The 21716-nt window shown below is 35.1% G+C and overlaps 1 protein-coding gene across 5 annotated transcripts in view; it reads right to left on the minus strand.

Moving 5' to 3' along the window:
* Window positions 1-21716, minus strand: part of RABGAP1L (RAB GTPase activating protein 1 like) — a 665252-nt gene that overhangs the window by 501292 nt on the left and 142244 nt on the right. For all 5 annotated transcript variants that reach the window (XM_023510844.1, XM_023510847.1, XM_023510846.1 and 2 more), the window contains one exon: window positions 14110-14251. In XM_023510844.1, the coding sequence (XP_023366612.1) occupies window positions 14110-14251 (142 nt within the window). The remainder of the gene's footprint in view (window positions 1-14109; window positions 14252-21716) is intronic.

Here is a 21716-nt window from a genome sequence, read left to right on the forward strand (position 1 = left end):
AAAAAAAAAAGAAAAAAATAGCCAGGCATTGTGGTAGGCACCTGTAGTACCAGCTATTTGGGAGGCTGGGGCAGGAAGATGTCTTGAACCCAAGAGTTTGAGGTTGCTATAAGCTATGACACCATGGCACTCTACCAAGGGCAAGGTAAGACTCTGACTCAAAAATAAATACATAAACAAAAAAAGGAGAGGGAGAACCCATGACTACATGCAGGGGGAATTGCAAGCAGAGGGAAGAGCAAGTGTAATAGCCCAGAGGCAGGCATACATCTGGTGTGTATGAAAAACAGCAAAAGGACAGGTGTGTAATTTATGAGGCAGAGAGTGGTAGGAAATGAAATCAGAAATGTAATAATCAGGGGTGGCACCTGTGGCTCAAAGAAGTAGGGTGTGGGCCCCATATACCAAAGGTTGTGGGTTCAAACCCAGCCCCAGCCAAAAGCTGCAAAAAAAAAAAAAAAAAAAAGGAAGAAATGTAAAAATCAAATATCAAAGCTATATTAATATTTGGTCTTGTGAACAATAGTAAAGAACTTTGGCTAAGTGAAATGAGAAGCCACCAAAGGATTTTAAGAGGAGTAAAGTGATCTGACAAATTTCAGTTACAGTTGGTATGTGGAACACAAATCCCAGGGAAAGGGACGAGTGTAATGGCAGGAGACCAATTTGGAGGTATCACAATAATCCAATACAGAGAAAAATAGGGTCAGATAGAGGTTGGGTTATGGATTCCCAGATTTGTAGCCTAATAGCTGGCACTTGCTGACAAGTGACTTGGTTGTGGAACAATCAGGCTTCAATCATTACTCTACCTGGAACATACATTCTCTCCATACAATAGAAAAGAAAAAAGCAAAAACATTCCTTTTAGACAGAATTCTAAAAACCTTTCTCTATCATACAAGTATGTGCAAGCCCTCATGCCCAACATGGATATATAACTAGTAGGGCTCTTTCTGTTTCCTCAAAAGTATGAGCAAAGACTTGCACATGTAGATTGCCTTCCGAACCACCAGCAATATGTAGGATCTTATAAAGGACCCATTAATTTTTCAGATCATCTTATTAAAATCCTGGCTAACCTATGGTTTTCTCCAGCCAGATACTATAAGTATAGGCTGCCTCCAACACTAAGCTTCTCATTCTTTTGATATAGAAATCACTGTTGTTTCTAACAGTGCTCTGGAAATATGTGGTTTTTCTATGCTCTGCTCCAAATCAAGTGAGCCACCTCCAACAGTGAAAGCAAAGCTGCCATTTTTAAAGCCTGCCTCACTGTAATAAAACTACCATGACAATAGTCAGTGCTGACAATGAGCAAAATGGGAGCAGCCTTCAGGGCTAACCCACCACCAAATATACTGTTCTTACAAAAGTATTTTAGTTTCAGTAGTTTTTCTTGAATAAATCCCAACTTGTTGAATGATTTTGGTCAATTTCCAAAGTCCTAAAAAGGCTATTTTTGACAAGTTCACCCACTTTTATCATTATTTTGTGACAAACAGACTTGCTGAGCTCCCCCTTCAACCAGTCTGTGCTAAATTCACACAATTTAATTTTTATTTTAAATAATTTTAAATAATATTTTTATTTACACACAAAATTTTACATATTTATGAAGTTCAGTATGATGTTTCAATATGCATACATTGGGTAATGATCAAATCACAATAATTGGCATCACCTTAAATATTGATCATTTCTTCGCTGTGAGATCATTCACAATCCTCTCCACTAGCTATTTGAAATATACATTATTGTTAGCTATAGTCACCCTACTGTGCAACAGAGTAGCAGACTTATTCCTAACTATAACATTGTACACCTTGGCCAACCTCTTCACATCATTCTTTCCCCCTAGTCTCCCATTTCAGTGGTAACCACTATCCTCAATTTTGTGAAATCAATGTTTTATCCATTCTACTTATGAATGAGATCATGCAGTATTTGCCTCTGCTTGGCTTGTTTCATTTAACATTATGCCCTCCAGTTGCATTTATGTTGCCATGATTGATAGATTTCATTCCTTTTTATGGGTGAATATTATTCCAAAGTATATATACCATATTTTCTTTATCCATTCATCTGTTGATGACCAATTAGACTGACTCCTTATCTTGGCTATTATGAACAGTGCCACAATGAACATGGGAGTGCGGATATTTCTTTGATATATTGATTTCATTTCCCCAGCTATGTACCCAGCAATGGAATTGCTGGATCAAACAGTATATCTATTTTTAATTAATTAATTTATTTATTTATTTATTTTCAGTTTTTGGCGGAGGCTGGGTTTGAACCCACCACCTCTGGCATATGGAGCCAGTGCCCTACCTCCTTTGAGCCACAGGCACTGCCCTCTATTTTTAATTTTTTTTTTTTTTTTGAGACAGAGCCTCAAGCTGTCCCCCTGGGCAGAGTGCCGTGGCATCACAGCTCACAGCAACCTCCAACTCCTGGGCTCAAGCGAGTCTCCTGCCTCCGCCTCCCAAGTAGCTGGGACTACAGGCGCCCGCCACAACGCCTGGCTACTTTTTGGTTGCAGCCATCATTGTTGTTTGGCGGGTCCGGGCTGGGGATTCGAACCCGCCACCTTAGGTGTACGTGGCTGGCGCCTTAGCCGGTTGAGCTATCGGCACCGAGCCTATTTTTAATTTTTTGAGAAACCTCCCTACTTACTTTCTATAAGAGCTGTACTAATTTACATTTTTACCAACAGTGTTAAAGCGTTCCCCTCTGTCTACATCCTTACCAATATTTATTTTGTCTTTTGATAACAAGCTTTCTAATTTGGATAAGGCAATATCTCATATTAATTTTGATTCGAATTTTTCTAATGGTTATTGACATCCAGCTTCTTTTCATATATCTGTTGGCTATTTCTATGTCTTCTTTAGACAAATGTCTAGTCATGTCTTTTGCCCATTTTTAATCACTTTATTTGTGGTTAGTTTTAATTTTTATTTTTTCTTGTTGAGTCATTTGAGTATGTAAAGTTTGCAAATATTTTCTCCTCTATCATCAGTTGTCTCTTCTCTTTGCTATTTTTTTCCTTTGCTGTGCAGAAGCTTTTTGGTTTGATGTAATCCTATTTGTTTATTTTGGTTTTGTTTCTCATGTTTTTGAGGTGGTCCTATCTAAAAAAATCCTCCAAAATATTAATTAAATTAAAAAATCCTTCTCTAGACCAATGCCATATAGTGTTTCCTCTATGATTTCTTCTAGCAAATAAATAGTTTAGGATCATACATCTAAGTCATTAATCCATCTTAAGTTGAATGAGAGATAGGGGTCTAGCCTCATTCTTTAAGATGTGGCTATCAGTATTCCCAGCATCACTTATTACAGAACTCTTCTTTCCCCCATTGTGTGTTCTTGATACATCTGTAGAAAATCAGCTAGCTGTAAATGTATAAATTTATTTCTAGGTTATTCTGTTCCATCAGTCTACATGTCCGTTTTTACACCAATGCTGTATTGTTGTGGTTACTATACCTTTATGGTATATTCTGAAGTCAGTATGATAGATATCTCCAGCTTTGTTCTTTTTGTTCAATATGTTTTGCCTATGCAGAATCTTTTGTGGTTCCATATGAATTTCAGGACTGTTTTTCTTTTCTGTGAAGAATGACATTGGAATTTTGATAAGGACTGCTTTAAATCTGTAGATAACTTGAGTATGAACATTTTCACTATATTAACTCTTCCAACCCATGAACACAGGATATCCATTTATTTGTGTCTTCTTCAACTTATTTCATAAATGCTTTATAGTCTTCATTGTAGACCTCTTTCACTTCTTTGGTTAAACTTATTCCTAGGCAGTTTGTTGAGGTTGGTTGGTTGTTTTTGGCAACTGTTGGTAATAGAACTTTCTTAATTACTTTTTCAGATACTTCACTATTAGTATATAGAAATGCTACTGATTATTTATGCTGAATTTTTATCCTGCAACTTTACTGAATTGCTTACTAGCTCCAACCATTTGGGGTAAAATCTTTAGGGTTTTCTATACATATAATCATGTCATTTGCAAACAGGGACAATTTGATTTCTTCTTTTCAAATCTGGATGACTTTTATTTCTTTCTCTTGCTAGAATTTCCAGCACTATGTTGAATACCAGTGGTGAAAGTGGGTACCTTCTTCCAGAAATTGGAAGAAAAAGCTTCCAACTTTTTAAAATTTGGCCACAAAAAACACTACTATTTAACTGTTACTCCCCTACATTTTTGATGACATACTTACATTTTTTATAATTATTTTTAAAAAAAAAATTTTTTTTGAGACAGAGCCTCAAGCTATTCCCCCTGGGTAGAGTGCCGTGGCATCACATCTCACAGCAACCTTCAACTCCTGGGCTCAAGTGAGTCTCCTGCCTCAGCCTCCCAAGTAGCTGGGACCACAGGCGCCTGCCACAATGCCCAGCTATTTTTTGGTTTCAGCCATCATTGTTATTTTTGGTGGCCGGGGCTGGATTCGAACCCACCACCTTAGGTGTATGTGGCTGGTGCCTCAGCCACTTGAGGCACAGGTGCCGAGCCTATTTTTTAAATTTTATAGGAATGGAGTCTTGCTGTGTTACCTAGGCTGGTCTCAAATTCATGGCCTCAAGTGATTCTCCCACTTTGAGCTCCAAAAGGGCTGTGACTACAGTCATGAGCCACCATACCTGGCCCATTTATATCTTTTATATTGCTTATCTCTTAAAAATAATTATAACCATAATTTTTATTTTCTCTGTTAACTTTTCTGCTAAGGATGTAAATGGCTTATATACCCAAATTACCATGTTTAAGTATTCTGAACTTATCAGTACAGTTATTTTTCCTGTGGGTTTTATACCCTCAGATGTTTTTTCTTTCAGTTTGAAGAACTCCTTTATGTAGGATAGTTCTGGTTGCAGTGAATTCTCTCAGCTTTTGTTTGTCTAGGAATGTCTTCACCTCTTTCATTTCTAAAGGATAGTTTTCCTGGGTATAGTATTCTTGATTGGAAGTTTGTTTTCTTCTTTATTTTTTTCCCCCTTTAGCACTTCTTTAAAATTTCAGATCAAAAAAAAATTTTTTTTCAGATCAATGTGAGAGTACAGATGATTAGGTTAAATTGCTTTTGTTTGTTAGGGAAAAGTCCAAATTGTAGTTGAGCCCTTCACCCAGGAGGTGTGCCATATACCCTTACATTGTGCCCATTAAGTTAGCACTTGTCCATCCCCTCTTTCCCTCCTTTCCTCCTCATTTGAATTAAATTATGCTTTTCTCTTGTGTGGGTTTGCAGTTGATTCACTTTGAATATAACAAACCATTCTTTCCTTGCCTGTAGGATTCCTGCTGAGAAGTTTGCTACCAGGCATATTTAAATTCCTTTATGTGCTATTTGCTTATTTTCTCTTGCTGCTTTCAGAATGCTCCCTTTGTCTTTGACCTTTCAGAGTTAGATTATAATATGTCTTGGGCTTATTTAGGTGGAAACTTTTACCTTCCTATACATAGATATTGTATCTTTCTCCAAGTTTAGAAAGTTTTGTGTTACTACTTCCTGAAATAAGCTTTTCACCCTTTTTAAATGCTCTAGTCCCTCTGTTTTTTTTTTTTTTGAGACAGACCCTCAAGCTGTTCCCCTGGGTACAGTGCTTTGGCATCACAACTCACAGCAACTTCCAACTCCTGGGCTTAAGCGATTCTCTTGCCTCAGCTTCCCAAGTAGCTGGGACAACAGGCACCCGCCACAACATCTGGCTATTTTTTGGTTGTAGTTGTCATTGTTGTTTGGCAGGCTTGGGCCAGATTTGAACCCACCAACTCTGGAGTATGAGGCTGGCACCTTAACCACTTGAGCTACAGGCGCCAAGCATCTAGTCCCTCTTGAACATGAATGATACACAGATATGGTCTTCTGAGTCTCCCATCAATCTCATCAGTTTTTTCCTTCCTTCTCACTCTTTTTTTATTTTTCTCCTTTGACTGTATATTTTCAAATAGCCTATTTTGGAGCTCACTGACTCTTTCTTCTGCTTGATCAATTCTGCTGGTGATGCCCTCTATTTCAATTTTCATTTTATTTACTGTACTTTTCAGCTCCAGGATTTCTGTTTGATTCTTCTTTTATAATTTCATTTTATGTACTAGATTTCTCTGACCAGTTTTTCGATCATTTCTGTGTTTCACTAAAGTTCACTGGGTTTTCTTAATAGAAGTATTCTGAATTCTTTGCTGGATCACTCACCTGCATGTTTTAAGAATCAACTGCTAGCACTTTGTTTTGTTGATCTGGTGAGACTACCTTGCCTAGGGTAATCTTATCTTTTGTAGACATGCACCTCTGTCTATACATTAACAAATTGGGTATTGAGTTTTCAGACTAGATTTGCTTATGATCATTCTATTTCAATGAGCTTGTTTAGAAATTGAGCTGACTGTTGTATTCCATTTCAGCATATCTAAGCCCAGGTTAGATGTGCATCTCACATGGCTCTGCTGCAGATGCAATGTCAGACTGGGTAGACCCGTGAGGGATCCATGAAGGGGCCCTGGGGAGTGAGGGGAGCCAGTCAGGCCCTGGAGCCCAGAGGATATGTGAAATGTGCTTCTTGCAATGTAGTGCCCATAAAAAGACGCTCTGATACATTATCTCTCTCCAGCAGGAATGGTAAGCCTATACCAAGTTCCACTGGCTTGCTTCTAGTTCCACCCCTTCAGTTTGTCCCTAGCTAGCTTCAGATGGTCCAGCCCCACTAGTACTCACAATACTTACTCCCCAAGGTTCAATGAAGGAGTGAGTTTCCCATAAGAGACGTAGAATACTGGGGAAGCTATTCTGCACACTTCTAGTTCACTTTTGCCAGTGTAGCAAAGATGGGTCCAGGGGGACTTTCCACATGTGGTACTGTAATGGCTCAGAGGGAGGGGCAACACAGCCACAGAGAACCAATCCCCTTACCACCCAACTACAGCTTTACTTATTTTTACAGTCCAAAGGGGTGTTACAGCTTCACTGGTATGTTCATGTTCCCTTAGTTTGTCTGAAGGTAATTTCATTGTGGACAGTTTTGAAACCAATACTTTTGGGGGCTACTGTCCTTAAAGAGATATACTCCACTATCTTGTTCAATTGCTTAAATGCATTTTAAATGTACTCTGTCTGAGTAACATATTAAAAAATGTCATAGACGGGCGGCACCCGTGGCTCAGTGAGTAGGGCACCAGCCCCATATGCCAGAGGTCCTCAAACTTCTTAAATAGGGGGCCAGTTCACTGTCCCTCAGACTGTTGGAGGGCCGGACTGTGGGCCCCAGGAAGAGTTGGCTGCTAAGCAGAACAGGCAGCAGCAGCAAAAACACCTGACAGGCCGGATAAATGTTCTAGGCGGGCCACATGTGGCCCACAGGCCGTAGTTTGAGAATGCCTGTCATATACCAAGGGTGGCAGGTTCAAACCTGGCCCAGGCCAAACTGCAACAAAAAAATAACCAGGCATTGTGGCGGGCACCTGTAGTCCCAGCTACTTGGGAGGCTGAGGCAAGAGAATTGCCTAAGCCCACGAGTTGGAGGTTGCTGTGAGCTGTGTGATGCCATGGCACTCTACCGAGAGCAATAAAATAAGACTCTGTCTCTACCAAAAAAAAAAAAACATAGACAATATTGTGATAAATTTCCACGTATAGAAACTGCCACTATGCTAAAATTACTATTTTCTTGCAACTATTATCATGTCTTTTTTGAAAAGCTTACATAGCTGGACTTAAGTGGAAAAAACCTTCTAAGCAGAAGACACAGAAGCATGACAGGAAATTGTATGGCTATGTGCTGGGTGGGTGAACTTATCTCTATTTTTAGCTCTCACTTTCCAAAGAAGTTCTGGTCTCTTACACACTAAAATTGCCCTCTCTTGGTTAGAAATAATGCAGTATTTTTAGTTTAATATCCTTCTTATTATTATCAAATTTCTTAAAAGAATAATTTGAATACTATTCTTCCCTTCCTCACCTCTAGCCAATCCTCAATTCATATGATGATGGTTCTTTTCCAGCTTTTTTAAAATCACCATCATAGGGTTTAGTGACTCCCCAGATTAACCAAATCCAATGAACAAGTTTTAGTCCTTACCTAATTGAACTTCTCTGTTACATTTGAACAACATTTGCAGATCACTCCCTCCTTAAGAATCTCCACTCCTTATACTATCATTACACTGTGTTGGCCTTCCTTATATTATCATCACTTTTCTGAAGATCTTTTAGCTAAGGCTGTCTTTTCCAGAACCTAACCCTTAAACACTAAGGATCTCCTAACCTCTATTTTTAACCCAGCTTTCACACATTTTCCCCTAAGGTAATTTCAGCCTTCTCATTGCTTTGAACTGATGATTCTCAAACCTTTAGCTCTAGCTGTACAACTTTTCTCAAAGTTTAAGATTGCTTCTAATAACTGAAGAAATAGTTTAATTTTAATGTTACACATTAAACTCATTAATTTCTAACAATGAATGAATATTATTCCCACCTCCAAATCTATTCTTCCTCCTTCTGTGTTCTCCATGTCATTTGTCAGCACCAAGATCATCCAATCACCTATGCTAGAAACTAGGATATAACCTTAGATTATTTCTCCTCCCTTCTCTGCTACCACCCATGACATCCAAGTCATTTATGAGCTTCAGTGATTTTATCTTCAGAATATATAGAATCTCTCTTCTGTCACTCACTTTCTTACATCTTGAAGTAGCCACTTCAATGTAACGGTAACAAGACAACTGTGGTCAAAATGGCTACGTCAATTTATCTTTCTTCTAAGACCAAAGAAATGATGACTTTTCCAATAATTTATCTACACAATTTTAAGATTCTGGCAATTGATGCTTCTGGATCCCTTATAGATTAATACAAGCCAGAACTGTGGGGTCATTTGACTTGCCATTCACTTATAAATTTATCAGTTTTATAGTAATGTTTTCTTTTGATAAGTAAACAGATCTTCCATTAAAGAACATATCTATACAACTCTAAAATCTCATCACACCTAATGTAATCAGCATGGGATCATAAAATACCTTTCTAAACCTTGAATGCCATTTAGTAATTTATCATACAAAATGCATAGGAAATTAACTCCTGTCTGTTGTCTAAGAAACTTCTTTAGAAAAGAATATTTTGATTGCCAGTAGATTTTTCTACAACCGTTTTTTTACAGAAGTATATATGACTTATGGCTGACATAATTTAAATATTCTAGACCTAAAGGTCCCTGACAATACATTAGTTTATCTGTATCTGCTTGAAATCACTCTAAAAATGCTTTCAAATGTGATGAAAGCTCCCGAAACAAATGCTATTTGGAAGAAAGAGTTTCATGTTCTATTTTCACTTTATGATATATTACATCCTTCTACCCAAACACTGCAATTTTAGACAGATTCAGAATGTTATCTAACATGTTGTGAATGTTATCTAGAATATATAAGATCTAGAACATCTTATCTATAAATGTAATTTTTTAAATATTACCTTTTAAACAATTGAAAATGAAGCTTTAGGGTGAGAAAGATAAGATTTGAATTGTGTACATATTGCTCATAAGCCCTATGGACTTGAATGATATATTGAAAATCTTTTAGTCTTTTTCCCCACATGAGTATAAAGATAACAATAATTATTTGCCAAGGTTAATATGAGTACAATATGAAACTACATGTATTAAATATCCAATACTTTATATGCCACAAACAGATACTTAATATATATTAGTTATCATTCTCCAAAGTTAGTGGAATATATAGATGTGAGGAATATTTTTTACTAAATTACAGCAAAAAGCAGAATTATGTGATATTAAATTGTATGATACATTATTATTGAATAGCACTTTCTATTCTATTAATTTTGTTCTCTTTATAGTTCCACATACTTTTTATTTCTAAAAATAATGGTATTTTTGCATGACATTACCTAAAATCTTGTGTTCAAGATAACCTCCTGGTAGATGCTTTTTATATCTATTTCTTTTCTGAGCAAAGGCTTAATTACATTCCCCAATTTCTCCTACAGTTCTTGTTTATCAGGAAAGAATGTGCACATCTTCTAGCTCTGGCCTAAAAATCTCCTGCATGGAATCTCTGTTCTTTTCCCATTCATGTCATATGGGATGGGGATGACTGGCCACAGTGTTCTTAGAAGTCTACTAGAGAAGACAGTAGAAACATACAATGAAAAATAAGGGCTGAACTCTGTGATCAAAAGAACACTGTGGAAGTGATGAGGTATGACTCCAAGGCTAAGAAAAGAAAGGCACTGTAGCTTCCACCTTGGTCTCTTAGATTTTCCTACAAGAAGCTAAACATTGTATCGTAGGGACATCCAAGCAATCCCTATGGGGGGAGAAGAATATTTCTTATCAACAACCAGTATCATTTTGGCAGCTATTTGAGCAAGCCCTTTGGAACTCCTCAAAGCTTTAAGTCCCTCCAGTGAGTATTCAGATGACTACATGCCCAAACAATCTCTGGCTCTTCATGAGAAACACTTAGCCAGAGTTGCCCAGACAAGTCACTCTGTAATTTTGGACCCCCCCCCCAAAATAAAAAACCTTATGAGAAAATAAATGTTTTCTGTTATTTAAGCCAAAAAAAAACAGAAATTTGATCTCTACTTGCAATTTGTATCTAAATTTTAAAAGATTATAGACCTAAATATACGACAAGTATAAAATATCTAGGAAAGGAAAAATATGCTTTTGACATTGAGTTAGGCAAGGAATTATAAGACAGAACACAAATAGTACAAACCTTAGAGAAAAAAAGGTGACAAATTAGACTTCATAAAAATTAAACTTTTCCTCTTCAAAAGACTTTCAGAAAATGAAAATGCCAATTACAGAATGTAAGCAATATTTGCAAAGCATATCTGATAAAGGGCTTTCATCCATAATACATAAAAAAACACTTATTAATCAGTAAGACAAATAGCCCAATTTAAAAATGGCTAGCATATTTGAATAGATACCTGACAAGAAGATATACAAATGGCAAATAATCATATAAAAACATTAGTCATTAGGGAAATGCAAATTAATACCACAATATACCATAACACATCCACTAGAATAGCTAAATTTTCAAAATTGGCAATGCCAAATGTTGATAAAGATATGGAGAAACTAACAAATATGTTGCTGATCAGGATGGAAAACAGATAGCTATTAATATTTTGCAAAGTAGCTTGGTGGTTTCTTATAAAGTTAAACATATACTTACCATAAGATCCAGCCAGTTCACTCCTAGGTACTGACTCAAGTTATTATAAATGAAAGCATATACACACATTTGCCAAAGAATGTAATCAAATATATTTAGCAGTATTATTTATAATAGTCAATGGCTAGAAACAACCCAAAGGTCCATTAACTGATGAATAAACAAACTGCAGTGTATTTATACAATAGATTACTGCTTGGCAATAAAAATAAGCAAACTACTGACAGGACATAGATAAATCTCAAAAGTATGCTATGTGAAGAAGCCAGATACAACTATGTACTAAATGGATCCATTTGTATGAAATTTCAGAAAAGGCAAACTATGGTAACAAAAAAGAGATCAGTGGTTGCCAGGGTCCACAGGTGAAGAGAAAGAATAAACTATAAAGGGACAAGACAGATGTGCTAGGAGTGTCAAAAATGTTTATATCATAATTATGATGTGAGTTGTACAGATGTATACATTTTTCAAAACTCAATGAACTATACACTCAAATAGGTTTATTCTCTTGTATGTAAGTTATACCTTCCTAAAGTTTATTATTCGTGGTTCTGTATCAAAACACTTATATCAAAATTGTTAGATAAAAATCAGTCAAATGTCCTATTTTCAAAAGTGAGAAAGCTAAAAGAAGGAATTATAATTGGTAGCTCATACACTGGAGCAAAAAAGACATAAGAGTAATCTAATACTTTTGTTTATGAAACAGGTGAAACCACTGGAAAAGCATGAGAAAGTAGAGGGTCCTAACTAGATAACCACAGTGGAACATTCAAAAATTAATATACTCCAGTACATCAATAGCTAAAGAAGAAAAAACAATGTACACAAATCCATAGCATTTCTATACACTAATAATAGTAAAGCTGAGAGTTGAATGAAGAAAGCACTCAATACCATTACTTGATACTTTGGTTAATATACTTAAAGAGGTGAAAGATCTTGAAAAAATTGTTCTATGCCTCATATGGAACTAGAAAAAACAGCAATCCCACTACTGGGTATATATCCAAAGGAAATGAAATTAATATGTCAAAAAAAATTCATGTTTATTATAGTTGTTCACAATAGCCAAGGTATAGGATTAATCTAAGAATATCTACCAACAGATGAATGGTAAACAAAATGTGGTATATCTACACAATTAAATATTATTCAGCCATAAAAAGAAACGAAATACTGATTTATGCTATACCACCTATCCATGTGAGAGAACCCAAAAAAACATTATGTTAAGCAAGATTAAAAGCCAGACACAAAAGGTCACATTTCTATAAAAATTATCCAGAACAGGTTAAGTTCATAGAGATAAAAAGCAGATTAGCAGTTGCCAGAGACTTGGGAAAGGGGGGAACAGGGAGCGACAGCTTAAAGGGTATGGTGTTTCCTCTTGGCTGATGAATATATTTTGAAACTAGACAGAGATGATAGTTGCCCAAAATTGTGAATGTGTAAATGCCATCAAATTGTATGCTTTTAAATAGTTCATTTTTTGTTGTGTGAATTTTACCTTAGTTTTTAAAAAATGAGTTGCTTATGTGTTTTATTTGCTTGGCTAACTTGACAGAATAATGTCATAACAAGTATGAATGTTAAAATTAAATAGTCTGGGTTGAGATCTCAGCTTTGTCACTTCTAGATGAGTGACTTTAAGCAAATGATTATGCTCTCTGTGTCTCAGCTTCTTATCCCTAAAACCAAGTTAATGAGTGTATTCATAAGATTTTAAGAATTAAATAAGTTAACACATTTGAAATACTCTAAATGACCTTAGCATATAGTAAGTGTTCAATAAACATTAGTTTAAAATAACTGATTTTTATGACAAAGAAAGGAATTCATCACAGAGAAAGACTGAGAATTCTAAGATGCTTTCTTATCGAACAGGAGACAAATTCAGAAATTTATTGTTAATAAATCATTCCCTTGAAGCAGATAATATAAGAGCATAAAGTAAAAACCTGTCATTTAGCTCCATTTTCTATTAAGAATACTAAATATAGGCTCGGCGCCTATAGCTCAACGGGCTAAGGCGCCAGCCACGTACACCTAAGGTGGCGGGTTCGAATCCCCAGCCCGGACCCGCCAAACAACAATGACGGCTGCAACCAAAAAAAAAAATAGCCGGGCGTTGTGGCGGGCGCCTGTGGTCCCAGCTACTTGGGAGGCGGAGGCAGGAGACTCGCTTGAGCCCAGGAGTGGGAGGTTGCTGTGAGCTGTAATGCCACGGCACTCTGCCCAGGGGGATAGCTTGAGGCTCTGTCTCAAAAAAAAAAAAAAGAATACTAAATATAGAACTAAATGATGTGTGATTCTTGTGAGATGGTTAGCATCTTTCAGCAGCACCCATGTAGTAAACATAGCAGATATCATGCTAAGACAAAATTGAGCAGTAAGTGGTACAGCAACAACAAAATACAAATCAGAATTGAATAATGTCAAACGAGAAGTAGTACCTACAACTGAAATTCTAAAAACACAAGAGAATTTGAAACTTCATTACATACTTCAAAAATACTTGAAATAAAATAGGAAAGAAAATCAGCAGTGATGTTGTCAAATTTAAATACTTGCATAAGGGGCACTGGGGGCCATACAACAAAGGAACAAAATGAATCAAACTCTCTTTTCCGTCTAGCAGAATCTATTTTCTAGCAGACCAGTGGCTCTCAACCTGTGGGTCACAACCCACAGGAACTGTATTAAAGGGTTGCAACATTAGAAAGGTTAAGAACCATTAGCCTAAGAGTGGCAGAAACTAGGATTAACCACCACTCCTCCCCACTCTTGCACACACACCCCTTTGAAGACCATAAGTAAAGCAACTATATAAATAAAGGAAACCAAGTTCAACTTCTTACCCTCTTCTGCTTCATCCTCCTGGGGTGACAATGGACCCCCTCCACCAGTAGGAGTGACTGGTTCCTCCTTGTCTGATTCTCGCTGTAGACTCACCACCTCATATATTGCATCTCCAGCATTGGTATGACCCTTTCCCTCAGACTGAAAAAGACATAACAATATTTTAAATCTCAGAAATTTAAAGGAAGCAATAAATGATAATATTTCAATGGTTCATTCAAAAGGGCTGAAAGGAAAAGAAACATGTCTGTTACATTTGATCTAGTAAATCTGAAGTTTAAAAACTTTTTTATTTTTGCAGTTTGAAATTCAGTTTATTTAAGACAAGGGTCAGCAAATTTTTTCTGTACAGGGCCAAATGAAGTTGAAAAACTTTTAAAATGCATTAGTCTTCACATGATATTCTAAATATCGGTTACTCCAGTATTATTTTAACCAGTACAATGAAACCTACTAACCATTTTGCAAAAACTCAATTTCTTTTTACCAGAAAATCTTAAGACACTTCAGATTCTAGGACAGACAGATAAGCAAGTGATGCTGGATTCATAAAACTGACAACCTTATACTGAGGTAGAGATATCGGCTATACCCATTAAAACTATTTCATGGAAGTAAAGGTTTTACCTTATGAATAATCTGCAGTCTGAATAGACATTTTCATTTAGGAGGGAAATTTATGGCAACTATCAATTAGGCACCCTAGCATGGTCTAAAGTCCTAGATAAATTGGTCCCTGTCTCTCTGTCTCTAGCTCCATTTCACAAAGTTTGTTGCTATCCTCCAGCCAGTCTAGCCTTGTTTCAGCTTCTTGATCCCTTTAAACTCTTTCCCAACTCAAAGCCTTAGGATATGCTTTTCTCTCTGCCAATATAGGTTTTCTCCTATTCTTGACTAATTTCCAGCCACCTTGAATCTTTACCTCAAATGTTACTACTTCTACAAAGAGGTTTCTAAACCCTCCTCTATCTAAATTTCCCATCAAAAGATTCTTATTATACCTTGTACTTCCCCTTTATTGCATTTAATCTAATTACATGTTGTTTTTATATCTATTGATTGAATATTGTCTTATCCACAAGACAGTAACTGTCATAAGGACAAGGATGGTGTTGATTTCAAACAGATGTTATATGATATATGATACACAGTAGATATTCAATAAATACATGTGAGATAATGACTAGAGGTAAAATATGGATTTTAAGTTTTGCTACTGACCATATGCATAATATTGGACAAATTATGTAACTTTGGCAAGCCATGGTATTTGTATTAATAAAATGGAAACAATACCTACTTCAAATTGTTAAGATTAAATATAATAATACTTCTGACATCCCAATTGACTAGAATAGATTTTTAGTAATTATGATGTTTATAGCAAAACATTAAGTTCTAAAAAAACACAAAATAACAATACATGCATTTTAAAGATATAATTATCTCCAATATGTACATGTACTGCAATCAAGTTATGAAAATATAACTATTTTAATTCATTGTTTTCAAGCATTAATTCTGAATCACCTTCAAACTTCAAGCATATTTTCAAAATAATTCAAATAATGAAAACTAAAATTGTCTAGTGCATAAAAAATAGAGAAAGAAGAAGACAGACATGAAAAGTTAAGTGGGTATGTTTAAACTAACCAAATTTTCATCACATTTCTATACACAAGAAACAGAGCCCTGGATCCACTAAATAACCACTGAAAGAATCATATAAAGAGATACAGCAAAAGTGAAATACTAACAAAATGTTTAAATAATCCAAAAGATGTCAGGAATGGGGGGAAACCATGGACGTGAAAAATAGAAAATAAGCAAAAAACAAATAATAGAAAGATCAACATGAATTGAAATATATCAATAGTTATATTAGATATAAATGGCATAAACATATCAATTAAAAGACAGATCAGATGTCAGATTATGCTAAAAACAAGGCACAATACAACTACATTTTCTCTATAAAAATATCCAGTTTGGGCCCGGCACAGTGGCTCACACTGATAATTCTATCACTCTGGGAGGCTGAGGTGGATTGCTTGAGCTTAGGAGTGCAAGACCGACCTGAGCAAGAGCGAGACCCTGTCTCTAAAAATAGCTAGATGTTGCTGTGGGTGCCTATAGTCCCAGCTACTTAGGAGGCTGAGGAAAGAGAATCTCTTGAGCCAAAGAGTTTGAGGTTGCTGTGAACTATGATGCCTTGGCACTCTACCAAGGATGACAAATTGAGAACTTGTCTCAAACAAATACCACTTTAAATATAATAATATAGGCAGGTTAAAAGTAAAATAAGGGGGAAAGATATACCATGAAAACACTAATCAAAAGAAAGCTAAAATTACTTTATTAATACAAGACAAAATAGACTATCCAACCAAGAAAAAAAAAATCACCAAGACAAAAAAGGGCATTATACAATGTTAAAAAGATAAATTTAACAAGAACACATAAGAATACTATAACTGACTCCTAAAAGGGAGGTCTCAAGTACATGAAGTAAAAATAGATAGATAATGAAGGAAATAGAAAAACCCACATTTATAATTGGAGACTCTAACATTTCTCTTTCCAAAATTAATAGAAAAATTATACAAAAATGCAACAAGGTACACAAGAATTGAACATCATCAATCAACAGAATCTGATATTTATACATCACCTCCCCCCCCAAAAAATAGCAGCATGCACATTGTTTCTAAATGCACATAGAACATTTACTCAGACAAACCATTGAAACCAATGAAAAAACTTTAAAAAATTTTTAAAAACTGAAATTAGAAAAACTATGTTCAGTTACCATATTACAATTAAATTGGGAATAAACAACAGAAATAGGTCTAAAAAATTCCCAAATATTTGGAAATTAAAAAAATGAAAATAAAAATACAAATCAAAATCACTGAACTACACCTAAAAAATATACATGGGGCAGTTAGATCTATAAATGCTTATATTACAAAAACAGCATCCAAAAATCAATAACTGTCTCAGCACCACTGCACAGTGGCTATGGCACCAGCTACATCACCAAGGCTGGCAGGTTTGAACCCAGCCTGGGTCTCCCAAACAACAATGACAACTGCAATAACAACAAAATAGCCGGGCATTCTGGCAGGCGTATGTGGTCCCAGCTACTTGGGAGGCTCAGGCAAGAGAATCACTTGAGCCCAAGAGTTGGAGGTTGCCGTGAGCATCTCAGCAATCTACCGAGGGCGACATAGTGAGACTCTGTCTCAAAAAACAAAACAAAACAAACAAAAAACTCAATAATCTCCTCATCCACGCTAAGAAGTTAGAAAAAGAATATACAAAAAAAAAAAAAACAAAAAAAGCAGAAGAAATAATAGCAGAAATAAAATAAAATTAGAGAAAGAAAAAATTTTATATCAACAAAACCAAAAAGTAGCTCTTTGGAAACATCAATAAATTGATAAACCTCCAGCTAAACTGGCAAATATATATATTACCAATATCAGGAATGAAAAAGTACATATCACTACAGACTCCACAGACATCAAAAGAATAGCGAAGGAATACTGCTAACACCCGTATACATATTAATTGGATAACTCAGATTAAATAGACCAATTCCTCAAAAGTCATGAACTACCCACACTTCTCCAGGAATAAACAGACAACCTGAAAAAATTCTGTTAAACAAATTGAATTTGTTGTTAAAATCTTTCTGAAAATAAAAACTTAAAGCAAGATAGTTTCAATGACAAATTCTACCAAATATATAAAGAAGAAATGGCACTAACACTATAGAAAAACCTTCCAGGAAATTAAAGAGAATACTTCCCAACTCATTGCACAAGGCCATCATTCCTCTGATACAAAAACTAAAGAAATTATTACAAGAAAAGACAACAAATCAATATCCCTATAGAGACAAAACTCCTCAACTAAATACTAGCAAATCAAATCCAGCTATTTATATATAAAAATCAATTTCAAATCAAATATATTTCTCATATATATATACACACACACGCACATCTATATTTTTTAAAAATCTCAACCAGTGGAATTTATCTGGGGAATGTAAAACTGACCTCTTGTTTTTCACAAAAATGTATATTAAACCATATAACAGAATTAGATATTCTCACCCAGCCATGGATAGATAAAATCACATGGGGGAAAAAAAAAAAAAACTTTTCCAAGCAGCTTTATTTGCCTCTGCACAGGTGACAGTAAAGAAAGCCAATGCTAATAAGAAGTGCTAAGTTAGCAAAAAAAAATTTAAAAATGTCTTCCACAGGCTTTTACTTTCCCACAACCTTGTAAATTTTTATCTTTCTGCAATTAGAACAGTTATTTCTATTTTTCAGTTACTCTTGAAAAATATTTACTGATTATACTTTAAATAGATTGAAATCAACATTCACTTTCAAAAGGGAATTTTCCTTTTATGCGTTTTAACTTCTAAATAGTTAATAAAATGCTTTTCTCCAACTTAAAGGACTGCTAAGGTATCCAAAAGCAAAGAAGAGATTTGGAGGAAAGGGCAAAAGTACATTTGATATTTTAATGCTAAACCCAGGGTTAGCACAGAGCCCAACACAGCCTAAAAGAGGCCTTTGATAGGAAAAAGCACAAAAACAGGCAACTACTGCTACCTCCAGACTGGCTACTCACGTTCTTCTGGAGAAGAATGAAAAAGTAGCTCACCTTCCTGTAGTAAAAGTCAAGTCAGAGGATCTTCTGAGAACAGGTAAGACTGTTAGAACCTCATGTCCTGACCTGAAACCTATCCTGTTCTTAGAGGCAAGCTAGCTTCCTCCTCCCAAACTATCCCTTGCCTAAAAAAAAAAAAAAAAAAAACCACACACAGGAAAATGGTATTTGGAGAACAGATTTATCAAGGAAAAAGCTTTTCCTCCCCCTTAACACAACACCTACAGTCTCAATTCTGTCTCCAGGACTGTAACTCCTTTCAATTCATTCAAATTCTCCCTCTTCTCTTATTTCTTGAAACTTCTCTCTATTCTGAATCCAAATTCTATTCTAAGACAGACACAAAAGACAAGTATTTAGAACAATGCTCAACACACAGGAAATGCTACTGAAGTATTACTAACTGTTGTTTCATGAGGTTAGCTGATATTACACTTTAGGACACTTTAAGTCTACCAGGAGCATCCAGTATTTTTTTTCCCCGCACTGTATTGGAAGATTAAGAGTTGTCTTAGGCCACACAGTAAATACACAAACACTAACAGAAAGCTGGTTAGCAAAAAAAAAAAGATCTATGCCTATTTTTCATGATCTAACACCTCAGATAAGCAAATAAAGCCCTCACAAAATTGGCATGTAATAGGCAAGTAACAGGAATAACTAAGAAAGAAAGGTGGCTTCCACATCCTTCTAGGGCTACTCTGGAAACCTTCCTACACAAATAATTACAATGGTAATAATAATGATAGTAAGAATGTAATCCTGAAAGCCCAAGCCTGTCTGCATTTTAGGATTTTTGCATTTGAACTTTGAAGGGTCTTTCCCCAGCGCGTAATATGGTAGGTTCCTTCTTGTCATTCAGATCTTAGACATTAAATGTCACTTCCTCAGGGAGGCCTTCCTGGATGGCTTAATCAAAATATCTACCCACTCATCATATCACTGTGTGCTGCTATTTTGCCATTTGTTTTTATGCCTGTCTCCCCCACATACCTTGCTTAAGGTAGAAAATATAAGTTTCATGAAGTAAGAATCTTGTCTCCAGCATTCACCTCTTTATGTCATTGAATGAATGAATAAGTAAATGAGCAAACAGCTCTATGTGGTAAATATTATCATCTCCATTTCCCACATGAAGAAGCTAAGGTTCATAGACACAATTACAAAATGGCAGAATGGGGACCTAGCCTCATGCGTGGTATCAAAATCAAATCAATATTATGGCCTACCTTCTTGTGCCATTATATAGTCTACAATGTATAATGATAAATGATAACACAATTATAATGTAAGTGATAACACAGACATTACCTTATATTCTAGACATATATTCTGCTCTCAATTTCTGAAGGGCTGCCAGAAAATGACTCACGTATTTCCTTAGAGATTTCTTTTCATTCTTCTGGGGCAGTCTGTCCCTTTTCTAAACCACCCTAGTATTGTGTGTATTCTCTTCACTTAGTATTTATCATACACTTTCTTGTATACTGGTAATTTTTATAAACTCCTTTCTTAATATGAAGTGACACAGAAATACTCCCAAATTTGGAGAGAGAGGATTATATTTTAAACACTATATCCTCCTTGTGGCCACTACCATACCCCATACCACAGATACTAGAAATAAGCCTGTACTTTTTGAATTAACTTGGCTATAAAAGTCATGGAATTACTTATGCTAAAAACCTTTTATGTAGCTCAGTAATTCAAATGTCATGAAATTTTAAAGATGAAAAGAACTTCAGTAATACTATTAACCCACTCTTACTTTCTAATACAAAAACTAAGGATTAGTGAGATAAAGTAATTCCTACCAAGACTTACTTTTGATCATCTATTGAGATATACTTATTTTATATGCAAATTCAAAACACTTTTTTCATGTATTAAATACAAAATATATTCATTACATGTATAAATGAGAGTAGATGATTTCTTTTCAATCAAATGTGAAACTCAGTATGTCTTTTCAGGATGGATGTTCCAATAACTAAATAATAAATACATGAATAAAGGAATAAATAAATAATTTTTACTAGAGTTTTAAAAATCTCTATAATAAGCAATAATTTTTTCAGAAAATTTGTTCATCACAATAATGAGATGTGCCAATAGAAATTATTACAAATTCCTAATTCGACAACATATGTTCTCTATCTCAAGAAATATCGATAATAAGCATTAAAATATGCTATGCTAGTCTCAAAATGTTACAGATTTCCAAAATTAATCTCATATAAATAACATTATTTAAGATTATATTTAAACATTATTTGAGATACATTTAAGTATTCTTTCTTCATAAGATTGTTTCTATAATTGCCTCAAACTCTTCTTTGTAGTTTATTATCTATTTCCAAATAATCAAGAACCAACTCCTACATGTTTTCACTCTGCTGACTCAGCTGACCCCTTAAGAATTGAATGTTTAAAAAAAAAAAAGAATTGAACTGTTTTTATAACTTCATTTAGTTAAGTACTCTTATTTTCCCTGACACATTTATTCTCATAGAGGCCTAATTATGAAATAAAAGTTCACTAAGTTCACAAAAGTGTTATATTTTCCAAGTTCTTATCTCCACATGTGTCTACTCCTTCATATCTAAAATATCTTTGCTCTCATCAATTTTTACTACATTTTGGCACTGGTACAAAGTATAAAACATCTTTACAGAGAACACTCAGATCTCAAAATGCTGAACAAAAATTATAAGAGTAACACTACAGTTCTAAAAGAATATTCTCTGGATCTAAAGAAAGTTTGTCTTACTATGAAATAAGCAAAATTTCACCATTAAATAAATATAAATTATGTTTCTTCTCCTATCATACCCAACTAACTAATAAAGCTGCAATAACTGACCCTAAAAGAATAGAGATATGCAAAATGACCAACAAAGAATTCAGAATAGTC

This window comes from Otolemur garnettii, unplaced genomic scaffold (assembly GCF_000181295.1).
Source record: "Otolemur garnettii isolate 467f Iridium unplaced genomic scaffold, OtoGar3 scaffold00016, whole genome shotgun sequence".
Classification (NCBI taxonomy): Eukaryota; Metazoa; Chordata; class Mammalia; order Primates; family Galagidae; genus Otolemur; species Otolemur garnettii.